Source organism: Mustelus asterias, chromosome 8 (genome assembly GCF_964213995.1).
Source record: "Mustelus asterias chromosome 8, sMusAst1.hap1.1, whole genome shotgun sequence".
NCBI lineage: Eukaryota > Metazoa > Chordata > Chondrichthyes > Carcharhiniformes > Triakidae > Mustelus > Mustelus asterias.
The window spans coordinates 98,691,552-98,709,564 of NC_135808.1; the positions used below are offsets into that span (position 1 = coordinate 98,691,552).

Sequence of the window (18,013 nt, forward strand, 5' to 3'; positions counted from 1 at the left end):
GTAAAATGTGTACAGGAGGGTTCGTTGGAACAATATGTGGACAGCCCAACTAGAGAGGGGGCTATACTGGACCTGGTGCTGGGGAATGAGCCCGGTCAGGTCTTCAAAGTTTTGGTCGGGGAACATGTGGCAAATAGTGACCACAATTCTGTTAGCTTTAGGATAGTGATGGAAAAGGATGAGTGGTGTCCCAAGGGTAAGGTGTTGGATTGGGGGAAGGCTAACTTTATTGGGATCAGGCAGAAATTGGCAGCTCTTGATTGGGAGAGGCTGTTTGAGGGTAAATCCACATCTGGTATGTGGCAGTCTTTTAAGGAACGGTTGTTAGGGCTACAGGACAAGCATGTGCCTGTAAAAAAGAAGGATAGGAAGGGTAGGATTAGAGAACCGTGGATAACCAGGGAAATTGAGGGACTGGTCAAAAGGAAAAGAGAGGCGTATGTTAGGTCCAAGCAGCTAAAAACGGAGGGAGCTCTGGAGGAGTATAATGAAAGTAGGAAAATACTCAAACGGGGAATTAGAAGAGCAAAAAGGGGTCACGAAATGTTCTTGGCGGACAGGATTAAGGAGAATCCCAAGGCATTTTATTCATACGTTAGGAACAAAAGGGTTGTAAGGGAAAAAATCGGACCTCTCAGGGACAAAAGTGGGGACTTATGCTTGGAGCCCAAAGAGGTAGGGGAGATCCTAAATGAATACTTTGCGTCGGTATTCACTAAGGAGAGGGATGTGTTGACTGGGAGTGTCTCGGAGGGGAGTGTTGAACCGTTGGAGAAAATCTCCATTACAAAGGAGGAAGTGTTAGGTTTGTTAGAGAATATAAAGACTGACAAATCCCCAGGGCCTGATGGAATCTATCCAAGGCTGCTCAGGGAGACGAGAGGTGAAATCGTTGGGCCTCTGACGCAAATCTTTGTCTCGTCACTGGACACAGGTGAGGTCCCAGAGGATTGGAGGATAGCTAATGTGGTCCCGTTATTTAAGAAGGGTAGGAAGGATAACCCGGGTAATTATAGGCCGGTGAGCTTGACGTCCGTGGTGGGGAAGTTGTTGGAGAAGATTCTTAAAGATAGGATGTATGCGCATTTAGAAAGGAATAAACTCATTAACGATAGTCAACATGGTTTTGTGAGAGGGAGGTCATGCCTCACGAACCTGGTGGTGTTTTTTGAAGAAGTGACCAAAATGGTTGACGAAGGAAGGGCCGTGGATGTTGTCTATATGGACTTTAGTAAAGCGTTTGACAAAGTCCCTCATGGTAGGCTAGTGAAAAAGGTTGGATCCCATGGGATAAAGGGGGAGGTGGCTAGATGGGTGGAGAACTGGCTTGGTCATAGAAGACAGAGGGTGGTAGTGGAAGGGTCTTTTTCCGGCTGGAGGCCTGTGACTAGTGGTGTACCACAGGGCTCTGTATTGGGACCTCTGCTGTTTGTGATTTATATAAATGATCTGGAAGAAGGAGTAACTGGGGTGATCAGTAAGTTTGCGGACGACACAAAACTGGCAGGACTTGCAGATAGTGAGGAACATTGTCAGAGGCTACAGAAGGATATAGATAGGCTGGAAATTTGGGCAAGGAAATGGCAGATGGAGTTCAATCCTGATAAATGCGAAGTGATGCATTTTGGTGGGAATAATGTAGGGAGGAGCTACACGATAAATGGAAGAACCATAAAGGGTGTAGAGACGCAGAGGGACCTGGGTGTGCAAGTCCACAGATCTTTGAAGGTGACGTCACAGGTGGAGAAGGTGGTGAAGAAGGCATATGGCATGCTTGCCTTTATAGGACGGGGCATAGAGTATAAAAGTTGGGGTCTGATGTTGCAGATGTATAGAACGTTGGTTCGGCCGCATTTGGAATACTGCGTCCAGTTCTGGTCGCCACACTACCAGAAGGACGTGGAGGCTTTGGAGAGAGTACAGAGGAGGTTTACCAGGATGTTGCCTGGTATGGAGGGGCTTGGTTATGAGGAGAGATTGGGGAAACTGGGGTTGTTCTCCTTGGAAAGACGGAGGATGAGGGGAGACTTAATAGAGGTGTATAAAATTATGAAAGGCATAGATAGGGTGAACGGTGGGAAGCTTTTCCCCGGGTCGGTGGTGACGTTCACGAGGGGTCATAGGTTCAAGGTGAAGGGGGGGAGGTTTAACACAGATATCAGAAGGACATATTTCACACAGAGGGTCGTGGGGGCCTGGAATGTGTTGCCGGGCAAGGTGGTGGAGGCGGACACACTGGGAACGTTTAAGACTTATCTAGACAGCTATATGAACGGAGTGGGAATGGAGGGATACAAAAGAGTGGTCTAGTTTGGACCAGGGAGCGGCGCGGGCTAATTGTTCCTGGTTTCTCGTTTCAAGGCTTCATTCTACGATCATCTTGCTGGAGACTGCGGATAGTTGGGAACCTGTCTCGGGGGCAGGGAATTCATATGGTGTTCGTGGAAGTGGAAATGACTAGGGTTGGGAAGCATTTTCCGATCGGGGCCATTGTGATCTCCTGGACTCGTTTCGATCGCCTCAGGGGGTCGGAGAGGAATTTCCCAGATTTTTTTTTTTTCCCCATATTGGCCCTGGGGTTTTTCACTCTGGGTTTTCGCCTCTCCCTGGAGATCACATGGTCTGGAATGGGGGGGTGGGGGTAAGTTAATAGGTTGTAATGAACAAAGCATCATAGCTGTGAGGGACAGCTCGGTGGATAGGATATTGGTATGTAGATAGGCTGGAAAATTGGGCGGGGATCCTGGATTCAGGATTCAATCCTGGACCGGGGAGCGGCGCGGGCTTGGAGGGCCGAAGGGCCTGTTCCTGTGCTGTATTGTTCTTTGTTCTTTGTTCTTTGAGCCAACTTCTTGAACTATTGAAGTCTAAAAACAATAATTTGTGCATGCTTGTACTTACCAGTAATTATAATATCAAGTCTAAGTGAGCCAACAGAATAATTGCCATCTCTTTCAGAGTTATTTTATAGAATGGCAAATAATTACAATGTTGATCTATCACTTGATTCAACATTTTGGCCTACTGGGAGGTATCTTTGTACAATGCAGAGTTGTATATATAAAGTGACAACATTTTGTTTACCTGTGAAGATCGGCAATTTCATTGTGTATAGAATCAAGTTCTTTGATGGCTGAAAAGTCAGTTATAGTGTTCAGGGCTGCTCCATTCTGTGGGAAGCAAGTTTTAGGGTATTTAAGCATCTAACCTCTAACACTTCTCAGCATGTGAATTCATAAACAGTCCATACCTTTACTTTATTTCAGAACTGAACAATCATTTTGTAGTTTAAAAAGAATATATGTAAAGTCAACTTTCTAAGAACCTGAACTCACCCAACAGTCAGCAGCTCCAACATACCAACTAACACAAAAACAACTTCACCACATCATCAGGTATCAAATCCAAAGGGATGACCGACCAAATGGCATGTATATTTTAATTCTGAGCACCAGATTAAGGTACAAGTAACTGTTTGCCAATGAAACAGCACAACTGGATGTAACCAAAGGCAACTAGAACAATGTTAGATATCCTACACGTGACCCTAATGCTAACTGGAAGCACAGAAAAACAGGGCAAAACATGCGTCCAAACAAGAGTCTATCCTCCACCCGTAGCACCATTCTTCAATTGTGTTAGTTAATGTGTCAATGTAAAACAACAACAAATTATGTAGTTTAAAAGGGAGAAAGGTTTAGCCTTAGCATTGAATTCCTTTGCCAGATTGTGCAACTTGCATTATTTTCTTGGTAGACTAAATAAATTTTGTTCCAAAATTGTGCTTGATGAAATTCTTAATTGAATAAAAAAAAAGCAATCTGAAAAAGAAATGTCTGCTACCATGACCAAAAGACGGTGAATAGAAGGTAGTAGATTAAACAGTAAATAATAATGCTAACCTTGCATTTTTAACGAAGAAGTGTTACGTTAGGCTTCCAACGTTATTCACATATTATGGACATCAAAGCAGTGCAGCAAGGATGGCTGGCACAGTGAGAAAGGCATAGAGCCTGTAGCAAAGCAGAGGCCAGTAGAATGCAAGAAAGAAAGGTTTAGCAAGAATTAGTAAAGCTACAAAACAGAACTGGATTAATTGTGGAAAATCAAATTGCGAAGAACCACATTCTTAGTGAATTTTTGCTTTGGATCAAGCAGCATCTTAACAAAATGGAAATCAGAATTTTCAGAACAAAGAGCACTAAAAAAAACACAATTATTTAAAATAATTAGTCACAAATGCAGGAAATGTACTTCTACTTTGAATCATATTGTTTCACTATGATACATTAATGTCGATAGTGACCTGAAATGCAGGAAGAAATTAACAAGAGAATCTTGAGACAAGAGAACCATTAGACTGTCACCAACACACTTTTCTCCTTCAGAAGAATTTCTGGTAGAAGCTTTTAATTAATTGGAGAAAGTTCTTCCTCTCCATAGTTTATTTTCTGCCCTTATTGAATGAAGACTCTACTCTCGAGACATTGCACATGCAACAGGAAAAGAGGATTAAACCTCCTGCCCATCATGTCAATGTGCAATGATTGAATAAAAATGTTGCACCACCAACCAAAATAACAGAATAATTCTGCTGCCTAACTTTTAGGTTGCAAAAATAGCAACATCGCCAAAAGAATACTAAACTAAGCTTAAACTTTATTTATTAGTTACAACTAGGCTTGCGTTAACACTGCAATGAAGTTACTGTGAAAATCCCCGAGTCACCACACTCCGGCGCCTGTTTGGGTACACTGAGGGAGAATTTAGCATGGCCAATGGACCTAACCAGCATGTCTTTGGACTGTGGGAGGAAACCGGAGCACCCGGAGGAAACCCACGCGGACTCGGGGAGAACATGCAAACTCCACTCAGACAGTGATCCAAGCTGGGAATCGAACCCGGGTCCCTGGGTGCTGTGAGGCAGCAGTGCTAACCACTGAACAGTGAAACAGAACAATCTAAAATCACAAACAAAAACAGAGAATGCTGAAAACATGCAGTATTTTTCACTTGAATGGGGAAAGACAAACTAATAATGCTGATGTCTTGGACAGTGCCCTTCTGCAGAAGATGAAGGGATGCATAAAATGTCATCAGAAAAAGAGGGGAGAAAGGGAATGGAATGGATGGAAAATTCAAGCAAATGACACCACAATCACAAATGGAAACGTTAATAAAATCAGTAAATGGTTAAATAATACAAAGAATGCTCATAACTACGCATAGATAGATGGAAAACACAACAGGAAGTTATAACTAATTAAAGCAATGAGAAATTCAGCCTTGTAAAATGCAAAAAAAAAGGACAAAAACGCATGCAAACTGGAATTAAAATTGAACGACCAGAACAGCAGACAAGACCAAAAGAAAGTCCGAACAGGAATATGGAATTAAGTGAAGGTGAAGAGCAATCTCTTTGTTAGGAAAGGAAGTGGTGAGAGTGCAAGCACTGGAATTGTACAATGTTCTGGCCAAATTTAGTACAAGCTTCAGAAACAGGGTTTGATGTTTCTGCTGGACATGCTAATACCTAATATTGACTGGAGTAACATCAGTACTTAACTGCAGCTGAATGACAGCGTTTTTATTATAATTTCAAACCCGTCTTGATTGACTTTCTTTTATTTTTAAAATGCCACCATTCGTTGCCATTTTAAAGGTAGCATTCATATATTAGCATGTTTCACGTGTCTGTTACCATTTATTTCTTGTTTGAAAGTGCTTACTTTTATTAACATTTGTGACCCCAGTATCAATTGTGTTTTCTCTCCTCATTCTTTCTGATTCAAAGTGCTTGTTTGTTCTTCAATATTCAGTTCTGAAGAGTGCAATTGTTCAAAATATTAACCAATCTTGCTCTTTTTGACGGATGCAGACTTGTTTTGAGTTCCCAGCAATTTTATCAAAATAAACTCACCATGTCTACCACTTGTGCATCAAAATTCTATGATTCAAAAGGGTACTAAACAAATTAAGAGCAGCTAGCTTTCTTTAATATAGAAAATTAAAGGCACGTTGGATGGGACTAGCGTGAGCTGTTTATATAGTCAGCAGAATCCAGATCACATGTAAAAGCTCATAACAGCTCAACAAATCAACTTTAAAATTCTTATTCGTCGAGAATTTTGCAATCTGTATTATTGCTGGAATCAGTTTTATAGCACATATCGTATCAATTTCATATTTCTACTGATACATTTTTGAATGAGGCTTGTCTCTTCCATTTCCTGAAGCTGGAAGTATTCCTCAAGTACTTTCTAACTAAATCTCCATTCGTTTTATGGCTACTGAGCCTTACATTATCTGGCGGGAAGGAAATGGTCAAGGGCAGAAGATTTACGAGTAGAGTGCGTGAAACCACCATATGGCAAGAAGGGAGAATTTTATTGGAAGCAACAGTGGTTCACTAATAAATTCACAATCACTTACATCAGTCATGCTATCGCACACTTTCATAAATCAAAAGAAATATCACAAAATTAGAATGGTAAGAATTCAATGATAATTTAATTTGAATTGTTTTGGACATAACCAAATCATTATTCAGATCAGTGCAGTTAGTTTTATTTCTCCTGAAAATGGAGCTAAGGGCCAGTGTTGGAACATGTAGCTCAGCCCACATCTTCCTCATAAGAACTATTCAAAGCTGGTCACATCACTGCAATTCTAGTCATGCCAAAAAAAAAAAGATTTACCTTTTGTGCACTGTCAGAAGGAGGCATCATCTCTGCTGTGAGAACCTGAGGTGGATCAACACCTTTAGTTATCTTCTGGTTTATTAAATGTAGTGCCAAAGCAAACTGCTCCTTTGAAAGCTTCCCACAATCATTTGTATCACACAGTGCCCTGCGAAGGCAGAAAATTGAGGCAACTCAACAGCTCTGCTAACTTGGATTAGATATGTAGAAATTAACTTAATTAGGATTTGGGTCATTTTACTTCCAGTTCCCACGGTTGAAATTGCAATAATATTTTGTCATGTTATTTTTACATTTAAATTAAGCTTGAAGCAATAAAAAATAAACAGAATAACTGGGTTCGGGCAGCGACTGGCAAGGCCAGACCATCAACGGGTGGGGAGGGGAGGGGGCAACGACTGACAGATCTGCGCTTGCGCAATAGCACCCTCCAATGTGAGCAGCTGGCTTTCCAGTGACCACAAACTCTGTCCAGTCCCTCTACTGGCAGGAAGCAGATTGTGCAGCATTTCTTTGCACTATGGCGCAAGATTTCATTTGTGGCCTTGCCAAAAAAAAAATCTGATCAGAAACTTCCCCATTTTCACACTCGTTTGGCACAAACCTTTTTTTGTAAGATCGCCCCTATTAATACTAGGAATAGAGTTGATAACCTGGAAAGCTGAGATCATACAAGTTGAATATATCTTGAGAAATGTACAACTTTATTGAATAGCAATCAAGAACAGATGCTTTCTTTTGCCCTTCTTAAGCTTAAGAGTAATCAGGCTAACTGCAGTGGATAGAAGTGATATCATGATTATCACTAAATAGATACTGAACACTTACCAGATATGAGCCAGTGTTGTTGGAGGCAGACCTGTGGTGAGAAAGATATCTTTGACCTCTACCCCAGAGACAAAACCATCCTGGTCTTTGTCAGTTTTCATGAAGATTTCATCATATTTTGTTTTGTCAGCTGGTGTTACAACCCATTTTACAGCCTGGAAAATAACACAAAACACTGTAAAGTAATAAATTGCACCATAATTTTCAAAGTTCAGAAATCACAACGTACACTTTATACAAAAGCAAAATGTTATGGATCCTGGAAATCTTAACGCCAGAAATACTCAGCAGTTATGACAGTTTCTGTGGAGAGAGAAACAGAGTCAATGATAACCTTTTGAAAGAAAAGGAAGAAGCCAGAGATGTAACAGGTATGAAACAAGGGCAGAGGTACAGAAAGCGGGGATGGAGAAGAACAAGAGAGAAGGTCTATGATCGGATGGGAGGCTAGGGGAGATTAAATGACAAAAGGGATGATGATGCAAGGCAAAAGGGGTGACAATGGGGCAAGCAAAGGTTCAAAATACAACTCTATAGGATGTGTAAATATAATTTTACTTTGAATTATGAAATCTCAGTATACACATGCTAAATACGGTATGTGAGTGGAGATTATTACAATGAAAATAATCACACCTCCTGATTTAGATAACATGATTTGACCTAATGTACCATGGATCACCAGCAACATGCTGGTTCCAATTGTGTTTTGTACAAAAGATAATCGGGTTATATTGGGTAAAAATCTAAATCAAGTGAAATAGTGCCTGCAAGCAACAACATAAGTAGCAAGAAATCCTTCCTTTTTATAATTTGAGACAAAAATGTGTGAGTCTATGACAAAAAGAGCACATTGTTCTTTTACTACATTGGTTGCATGGCAAACAAGGTAACACTATTCAACCACTAACAGCAGGTTTTATGGCATTATAATTGCCCACAGCATCTCTTTGTATAAGTCTGCATGAGTGAATAAACAAGATCATGCTCAGCTGTGATAACCCACCAATTTTGAATAGTCAACGTAACGTAAAGGGCAATTGAGGAAGAATGAATACTTGTGGAAGGAACGAGGATTACAGAGACCTGTGGAACCATGTTTAGGCACAAGGAGCAAGAGACATATCTTTATGAGCTAAAATCAATTCCTCAAATACCAAGGACTATGAATCACACATAATTAATAGGCAAGTATGTACAGGTGGGATGCATTGATTGGTTACATGAGCACATATAAAGACACGACAGTCACATGCTCTTAATCTTCGGTCATCCAATGCAGAGGGGGGCCAGCAGGGAGGAGGACCTCTTTGTGAGCCTGCTCCTGGGCCTGGCCAAGTCGGCCATGTCCAGGTGGTGGGCGGTTGAGGTGGTCATCTGACCCGACTGTCTGCCCCTCTGCTGCAGCTATATTCACAGCCCACAGCCAGGTGGCCTTGGAGAGGGAGCACGCGGTGTCCACCAACATGCTTCAGGCTTTCCGTGTCCAGTGAGCTCCCTGAGGGGCTGGTGTGCGTCATCAGCCCTGGGAATGACATTCTGGTTTGATTTTGTAAGTTTCCTTTTAATGTTAGGTTTTTGACTAATTGTGGAAGGAACAAGGATTACAGAGACCTGTGGAACCACATTTCATCGCAAGGAGCAAGAGAAGTAACTTTATGTGCTAAAATAAATTCCTCAAATACCAAGTACTAAAATCACACATAATTAACAGGCAAGTATGTGCAGGTGGAAGGCATTGATTGATTGGTTACATTAGCACATATAAAGAGACACTACAGTTACACGCTCCTAACCTTTGGTCACCCGGTGCAGAGGGGTCTGTCTAGGAGCTGTCACCCCTTTCATTTGTCTAATTCATTGATTTTTGTTTTATTCAAGAGTATAAAGAGACATATATACCTGTAATGTTTCACTCTTTGAATAAATGTATCCCAAGTAAAGACTGGCTTTGGATTCTTCCTTCACCAACTGGCTGTCGGGAATATAACAATACCCAGAGTCTTACAAATGTTATTGCCTGCTTTCTCAATTAGTATTCTGCTCGAGCTTTCCTAAATTGTGTTTCTTTTGGCAAATAATGGGAGATGCGGATTGTAAATCAGGTGGCAAAAGTCATCCAAATCAATGATTAACAAACCACCAGAAGTTGGTTATTGAATCAAAATAGAAATGATTCTGTCTCTAATTTTGAAGTAATGTCAGTCACTGAACACTAAAGTTAGAATAAATTTGCATCCTGGAAGATCTCTATTTTCTGAAAGCAGCTGAGTGTGAACATACAAGCTTGTCAGAAATACACCCGACTACAATTTTACATTTGGGAGAGATGAGTCAGAATCTCGAGTGAACAGCACAATCAACAACATATTTTGTTAACATCAACAACGGAAAATGGGTATAAAGAGAAAACATCATTATTAAATGCACTACCTGGACTACTGGCGTTTTAGAAGATAGAATTCCCACAGGAGGTAAGGACTGTCGGCTTTCCTTGGAAGAAGGCGGAGATGGAATGAGCGGCACTGAAGATGGAACACTGGCTTTTTTCCTCTTTGAAGGTGGTACTAAGGCAGGCGACAAGGAAAATGGCACAGGTTCCTTCTCAAGAGCACGGTAAACCAAGTACATAGCCTTTATTAGAGAAAAATTATGCCAAGTCAGTATATTAAAAAAATTATACAACAGTTCACAAAAATACTAAATGAAACACAGACTAATGAAGAAACATAGCTATGGTTGTAATCAGGACAACAGCCATATTTATACAATGATGTCTAACTGGTACACCAGGGATAGGAATGGCAGAACATGTGACCTATGAACTATGAACCCTTAGTTTACTCCTGAGAAATGCTTGCACTTTCATCAGATGTCTTCAATATAAACTATTAATTAAAAGCCATACATTTTGCGGATTACAACCGGGTTGTTAGACAAACAAAGGACGACACAGTGGCAGAATGGTTTGCACTGCTGCCTCACAGTGCCAGGGACCTAGGTTCTATTCCAGCCTTAGGTGACTGTATGAAGTTTGCACATTCTCCTCGTGTCAGCGTTGGTTTCCTCCCGCTACTCCGGTTTCCACCCACAGTCCAAAGATGTGCAAGTTAGGTGGATTGGCCATGGTAAATGCACAGGGTTACAGGGATAGGGCGGATGGGTGGGCCTGGATAGGATGCTCTTTCGAAAAGTCAGTACAGACTCGATGGGCCAAATGGCCTTCTTCTGCACTGCCCACACTTACTTCACTGACAGATGTGTGTCGTGACCATCAAGTTATATTTCTGTAATGTGAATCTTGCCTGCTTTTTAACATCCACATAGGCAATTAAATGATCAACAAAATTCAGGGAATAATCAATTATATTCCTAATAGTAAATTTCAGATTTTAGTGTGTTCCCTGTAGCAATTATATGAGAGTTTAAGTCTCTTTTGCAACTTCTTACTGTTAATACATCAATGTGACAAGATCAGGGACAGCTGTGATATTCTACAAAATTGAATTGCCAGAATGTAGTCTAATCAGTTCCTAAAATCTCCAGAGGAAATGTTCATTCAGTGTAAGAATGGTTATATGGAATGGTTGTAAAGCTCTAATCTTTGGATATTTTACTCTCAATTTGATGATATTTAATGCCCTCAATGTAATTTTCCATCCTGCTCTTGTGTAGCTGCCCATTATTTGGTTGCCTCTGTGAACCCACATATAAATGTCAAAATAATCTATTTCAGGTATATCCAGGTGTGATAGAGAAAAAGGCTAAATATATTTTCTTTATTGGCTTCAGCCAAGTTTATCCTGAAATGTGCTGAGTAAGGTTGCCTATAATTTTTTTTTGTGTGTGGATGATTTCTTCAAGTGCATGGCCTCTGAATTATTTTACATCATCACACATAGGCGTGAAAGGGGTTGATTTCTGTGCAACCTGAGTGGGGATTTTGAGGCTTCTGCTTGGCCAGTGTAGTCATTGTAATTTAAGAGTGAACACTGGTCCAGAGATTATGGGAGGTGCTTTGTAAATATATAAGACCATAAGACCATAAGACATAGGAGCGGACGTAAGGCCATTCAGCCCATCGAGTCCATTCCACCATTCAATCGTGGTTGATTTCAACTCCATTTACCCGCTCTCTCCCCATAGCCCTTAATTCCTCGAGAAATCAAGAATTTATCAATTTCTGTCTTGAAGACGCTCAACGTCTCGGCCTCCACAGCCCTCTGTGGCAATGAATTCCACAGACCCACCACTCTCTGGCTGAAGAAATTTCTCCTCATCTCTGTTCTAAAGTGACTCCCTTTTATTCTAAGGCTGTGCCCCCGCGTCCTAGTCTCCCCTGTTAATGGAAACAACTTCCCTACGTCCATCCTATCTAAGCCGTTCATTATCTTGTAAGTTTCTATCAGATCTCCCCTCAACCTCCTAAACTCCAATGAATATAATCCCACGATCCTCAGACGTTCATCGTATGTCAGGCCTACCATTCCCGGGATCATCCGTGTGAATCTCCGCTGGACCCGCTCCAGTGCCAGTATGTCCTTCCTGAGGTGTGGGGCCCAAAATTGCTCACAGTACTCCAAATGGGGCCTAACCAGTGCTTTATAAAGCCTCAGAAGTACATCCCTGCTATCTTTCTTTTTCAATCAAATGCACTCAGCTACAAAGTTAAGAACTGTCTTAATGATGAAACTACAGAGTACAATAGCATTGCAGTTATTTTACCGGATCGTGGATCGCTGAGACATGAATGCTATTCTCATCAAAGCAGCTGGGAGGGGGTGGGGAATTTAAAACCAGTTCATTAATTAATAAATCTGGAATGCTAAGCTTATATCAGTAATAATAACCAGGGAACTATAGGTTGTTGTAAAAACCTATTGAGGTCCTTCAGGGAAAGAAATTTGCCACCATTATCTGGTCAAGTAGTTGATATTTAACTGCCCTCTGAAATGGCCTAGTGACCCACCATCTGTATCAAAACTACTACGAGAAATTTTAAGAATGGAAGACCTGGATGGAAATGGCCTAGTTACCGACTCAATTATATCAGAAGTGCTATGAGAAATTTGAAGAATAAGTATGCGTGATGGGTGACTCACATCAATCGAGGCACCAAATTTAGAGACAAAAAGGCATGCCCAGCCTGCAAAGTCCTCCTCATTAATATCCAGGAGCTTGTGTCAAAATTAAGAAAGTTGTCCCACAGATGAGTCAAACGACAAGCTAACATTATCATACACAGTGAATCATGCCTTTAAGCCAATGTCCCAGAGTCTCCATCATCATTCTTGGGTCTGCCCTGATGGACAAGTAAACCATATGCTGATTACCCCTACCACACTCTCTTAGCTGAAACTCTTCCACATTGACCACCACTTGGAAGAAGCACTAAGGATAGCAAGGGCACAAAACCATAAGTTTCTTGGTAGCATCACTATTAATAGGTTAGACCAAGGAGAGCCAATGGATGTTATCTATCTTGACTTCCAAAAGGCCTTTGACAAGGTGCCTCACGGGAGACTGCTGAGTAAAATAAGGGCCCATGGTATTCGAGGCAAGGTACTAACATGGATTGACGATTGGCTGTCAGACAGAAGGCAGAGAGTTGGGATAAAAGGTTCTTTCTCAGAATGGCAACCGGTGACAAGTGGTGTCCCGCAGGGTTCAGTGTTGGGGCCACAGCTGTTCTCTTTATATATTAACGATCTAGATGACGGGACTGGGAGCATTCTGGCCAAGTTTGCCGATGATACAAAGATAGGTGGAGGGGCAGGTAGTATTGAGGAGGTGGGGAGGCTGCAGAAAGATTTAGACAGTTTAGGAGAGTGGTCCAAGAAGTGGCTGATGAAATTCAACGTGGGCAAGTGCGAGGTCGTACACTTTGGAAAAAAGAATAGAGGCATGGACTATTTTCTAAACGGTGACAAAATTCATAATGCTAAAGTGCAAAGGGACTTGGGAGTCCTAGTCCAGGATTCTCTAAAGGTAAACTTGCAGGTTGAGTCCGTAATTAAGAAAGCAAATGTAATGTTGTCATTTATCTCAAGAGGCTTGGAATACAAAAGCAGGGATGTACTTCTGAGGCTTTATAAAGCACTGGTTAGGCCCCATTTGGAGTACTGTGAGCAATTTTGGGCCCCACACCTCAGGAAGGACATACTGGCACTGGAGCGGGTCCAGCGGAGATTCACACGGATGATCCCAGGAATGGTAGGCCTGACATACGATGAACGTCTGAGGATCGTGGGATTATATTCGTTGGAGTTTAGGAGGTTGAGGGGAGATCTGATAGAAACTTACAAGATAATGAACGGCTTAGATAGGATGGACGTAGGGAAGTTGTTTCCATTAACAGGGGAGACTAGGACGCGGGGGCACAGCCTTAGAATAAAAGGGAGTCACTTTAGAACAGAGATGAGGAGAAATTTCTTCAGCCAGAGAGTGGTGGGTCTGTGGAATTCATTGCCACAGAGGGCTGTGGAGGCCGAGACGTTGAGCGTCTTCAAGACAGAAATTGATAAATTCTTGATTTCTCGAGGAATTAAGGGCTATGGGGAGAGAGCGGGTAAATGGAGTTGAAATCAACCATGATTGAATGGTGGAGTGGACTCGATGGGCCGAATGGCCTTACTTCCGCTCCTATGTCTTATGGTCTTAACCAAACTGGAAAGGTCCAGAAGGACAATTAAGGGCAGTACGATGGCACAGTGATTAGCACTTCTGCCTCATAGCACCAGGGACTCGGGTTCAATTCCTGGCTTGGGTCACGGCTGTGTGGAGTTTGCACATTCTCCCCGTGTCTGCGTGGGTTTCCACCGAGTGCTCTGGTTTCTTCCCACAGTCCAAAGATGTGTGGGTTAGGTGGATTGGCCAAGCTAATTGCCCCTTAGTGTCAGGGGTTTAGTAGGGTAAATGCATGGGGTTATGGGGATAGGGTCTGGGTGGGATTGTGTCGGTGCAGACTCAATGGGCCGAATGGCCTCCTCCTGTATGTAGGATTCTATAATTCTATGACATAGTTGCCAGACTGGGCCTATGGTACATGGTGAGAGAACGAACACAATGGAATAAGTCTACCTGACCTTATCCTTACCCATCCATCTGTCAAGGATGCATCAATCTGAGAGTACTGAAGAGTATAATGCTAAGTTTATAAATGAAGTGTCAAACTGGTGAAGCTACAACACAGGACCTTTATGCATGCTAAACAGCAGAAGCTGCATGCCATATAAACAGCTGTGTGATCAATGTTTAAGGGGGAGCTAAATAGTACTTAAACAAGTGCATTCTCACAAAGAAAGATCTAGACGTGAAACATAAAATTTGCCAGCTATTCACAAAATGCAGGAAAATCAGAAGCTTGCAATTTGAGGGAGCAGGGATGTAAATAAATTTGAATTTGAGGACTTTAAATTTAATATGCTGGGGCTAGGAACCAATGTTGGTCAGCAAGCCTGCAGTGATGAGTTAGGCGGCAAGACCTACCTCTGTAGAGAATGCGAGTGGAGGCATAGGCCCTGGAGAGATGATGGATAGAGGGCCAGAAAGGAGAAATTGACTGCTGTGAGAGAAAGGAGACAACAAGGGTATCAATAGCAGGAGGCAGGAGTGGAAGTGGGCAATGTTGCAAAGGTAGAAATCAGCAATCATGGTGAATGTGAGGGTGTGGGATTTTAAGTTAGGCTCTGGACAAAAATAATGGCATGATGTTGTGCTTTCTGGCTCAACCCGAGCACATGGTCAGGGCCAAGGCAGCAGCATGAAGTAGGGATTATGGAAACTTGGTTTGGTGGAAGAATATGAACAGGAATGTTTCAGTCACCAGTGGAGACTCGATGGGCCAAATGGCCTTCTTCCGCACTGTAGGAATTTTATGGTTCTATGTACCAACTGCCCTTTTATCTCCTCTCTCCTCACCAAGGCTCCAAATACTTCTTTCAGGTGAAGCAGCAACTTCAGTGTGCTTCTTTCAATCTACTTCACAATGTAGTCTCCTCTACACTAGGAGACCAAACTCAGATTGTGAAATACCTCCATTCAACCACAAGCATGACCTGTCAGCGACCTGTCATTTTAATTCTCCAACTTGCTCTCATACTGACATTTCTCTCCTGGATTGACTGCACTCTTCCAGTGAAGATCAACGGAAGTTCAAGGAACAGAACCTCATCTTTCGATTAGGCACTTTATAGCCTTCTGTACTCAACACTAAGTTCACCAATTTCAGGCGATAATCTCAGCAGCCATGTTGTTTCCTTTTCTTTACGAGTTTCAGTTTTCCTCTTATTTTTTGCTTGCAGTCAACAGCACACCTGTTCAAGACAAATCTTCTATTTCTTTTCTTGCTCTATCATCATTCCCTTTGACCCTGAAGACTAATTCTTTTGTCTTTCAATCTCTAGTCTTTCACACTATCCTTTCTTTTGTACTCGTCTCACTCACCACTTGCTCAGAACTGATGACATTTCTAACTTTGCCCAATTCTGATGAAAGGTCACAGGACTGAAATATTAACTCTGTTTCTACCTCCAGAGATACGGTAACAAATTGTTCAGTATTTCCAGTATTTATTTCAGATTTTCAGCATCTACAGTAATCTGCTTTTTGATGCTTTAATTTTGTTAGTTTGGAGCTGCAGAAAATTCTTCTTCACTTAGAATCTGGTCCCAAATAGTCAGATAGTTATTGGCAGGTGTAGAAAAGAAAATGGTGGGAAGAGAGGTTATAACATAATTAATTCATTTCTAATTTAATAATAAATAATCCTTCAATTCCACTTCCATTAGAACAAAGGTACAATCCATAAGACTCAAATGCACTTCCAATTCTGTTAGCTTCTGCTAGCAGGCAAAAGTGCATGCATATATTTGGCATCGTCTAGCTATTCAGGTAATGCAATTTTAATGTTTAACATCAAGAGTTGATGAATAATTCATGAGCAAACATCGGTGGATAAATATCCAAGTCAAAGGCTGTGAAATTTTATTTGACAAAACATATTCTCTCTCTCCTTCCAATCGGGCTCCAAAGTTTAGGATTATTTTTACTGCCAAAAATCAGGCAACGTGCATCATATAAGTTACGTCAACATGGGACATACAGCAAGCACATGCTTAGAGCATATATGTCAACACACACATTTATGGACCTAATTTTCATTAAAAAATTAGGAATTTCTTCAAATTCAAAGGCAAGTTTTTTTTAAAAATCTGATTGGTTGCCTGGGGGACAAAAGGTTTTTTATGGAGAATATTAGTATAAATGAACTTTAATTAGTCTAATGAACAGGAGAGACCAAGATTGGAACTTTGGGGCATTCATAGGTACAAGTGACGAAGCCATTGATAGAGATGTTACATTGAGACAGTAGAAGTGAAGTCATGTCAGGTCAGTGCCAGGGAGGTAGCAGTAGAGGAGGATCATATGATCAAACAAGTCAGAAGTCAACGGAGAATAATGTATTTCCAGTCACAGTCACGTGTAACATTGTTACTGCTGACCAGAACAGTTTTTCAACAATGGTGGAAACCAGACTGAATAGATTCAAAAGCACAAGCTCAGCCACTTCCCATTAATTTTGCTGAAACACTAAGTGATGAAATGTATTATTTTTTTCTATAATGTTCAATACAAATTAATGTTGGCCTAGACTTTTCAGTAGGAACAACAGAGGCTAAGAGTACTCACCGTTTTTAAAGAGTCGATTAGGCAACAACCACCAAAGTGCGCATGTTCAATTAAACGCAAAAATCAGCAAGTATCTGATTAAGTGTCTGATTTTCCCTGCACCTCCAAAAATGTTCCAAAATTGGCATCATCTCACCAATGCATTCCAACCTCAGAGTAATGTTGGTGTTTTGAAATTTCAATGTAGAACTAGAATCAAGTTATCCTATCCCATTACGTTCATGAACCAAAACCAAGTAGCATTGTATTTCAAATTACGTGGTTCACTCCCGAGGAGCTGTCATCTCCTGTCCACACAAACCTGACACCAGAAAGAACACTTAAAGTTCAAAAGAACCAGACCATGAATTCCAGCCATAAAACAGAAATGCTAGAATTTCATAGAATCTCTACAGTGCAGAAAAAGGCCATTCAGCCCACTGGGTCTGAAACGAAAAGAATCCCACCCTATCCTCATAACCTCGCGTATTTACCCTGCTAATCTCCTGACACTAAGGGGCAATTTCAGCTAATCTCCTGACACTAAGACAATGTCTAATTCACACAACCTGCACATCTTTGGACTGTGGGAGGAAACTGGAGCACCTGGAAGAAACCCACACAGACACAGAGGAGAACGTGCAAACTCCACACAGTCACCCAAGGCTGTAATCAAACCCAAGTCCCTGGCGCTGTGAGGCAGCAGTGCTAACCACTGTGCTACCGTGCCGCCCCAATGAACTTGGAGAAAATAACCACATCTCTGGATCAGGAGGCACTATAAATTAGCAGTTTGTTCTCTGATCGATATTAAA

The 18,013-nt window shown here is 41.5% G+C and overlaps 1 protein-coding gene across 4 annotated transcripts in view; it reads right to left on the reverse strand.

Moving 5' to 3' along the window:
* eps15 (epidermal growth factor receptor pathway substrate 15) overlaps positions 1-18,013 on the reverse strand; it is a 148,355-nt gene that overhangs the window by 83,120 nt on the left and 47,222 nt on the right. For all 4 annotated transcript variants that reach the window (XM_078218556.1, XM_078218555.1, XM_078218558.1 and 1 more), the window contains 4 exons: positions 9,963-10,163; positions 7,530-7,684; positions 6,699-6,849; positions 3,085-3,170 (listed from right to left, as the gene is read on the reverse strand). In XM_078218556.1, coding sequence (XP_078074682.1) covers positions 3,085-3,170; positions 6,699-6,849; positions 7,530-7,684; positions 9,963-10,163 — 593 coding nt within the window. The remainder of the gene's footprint in view (positions 1-3,084; positions 3,171-6,698; positions 6,850-7,529; positions 7,685-9,962; positions 10,164-18,013) is intronic.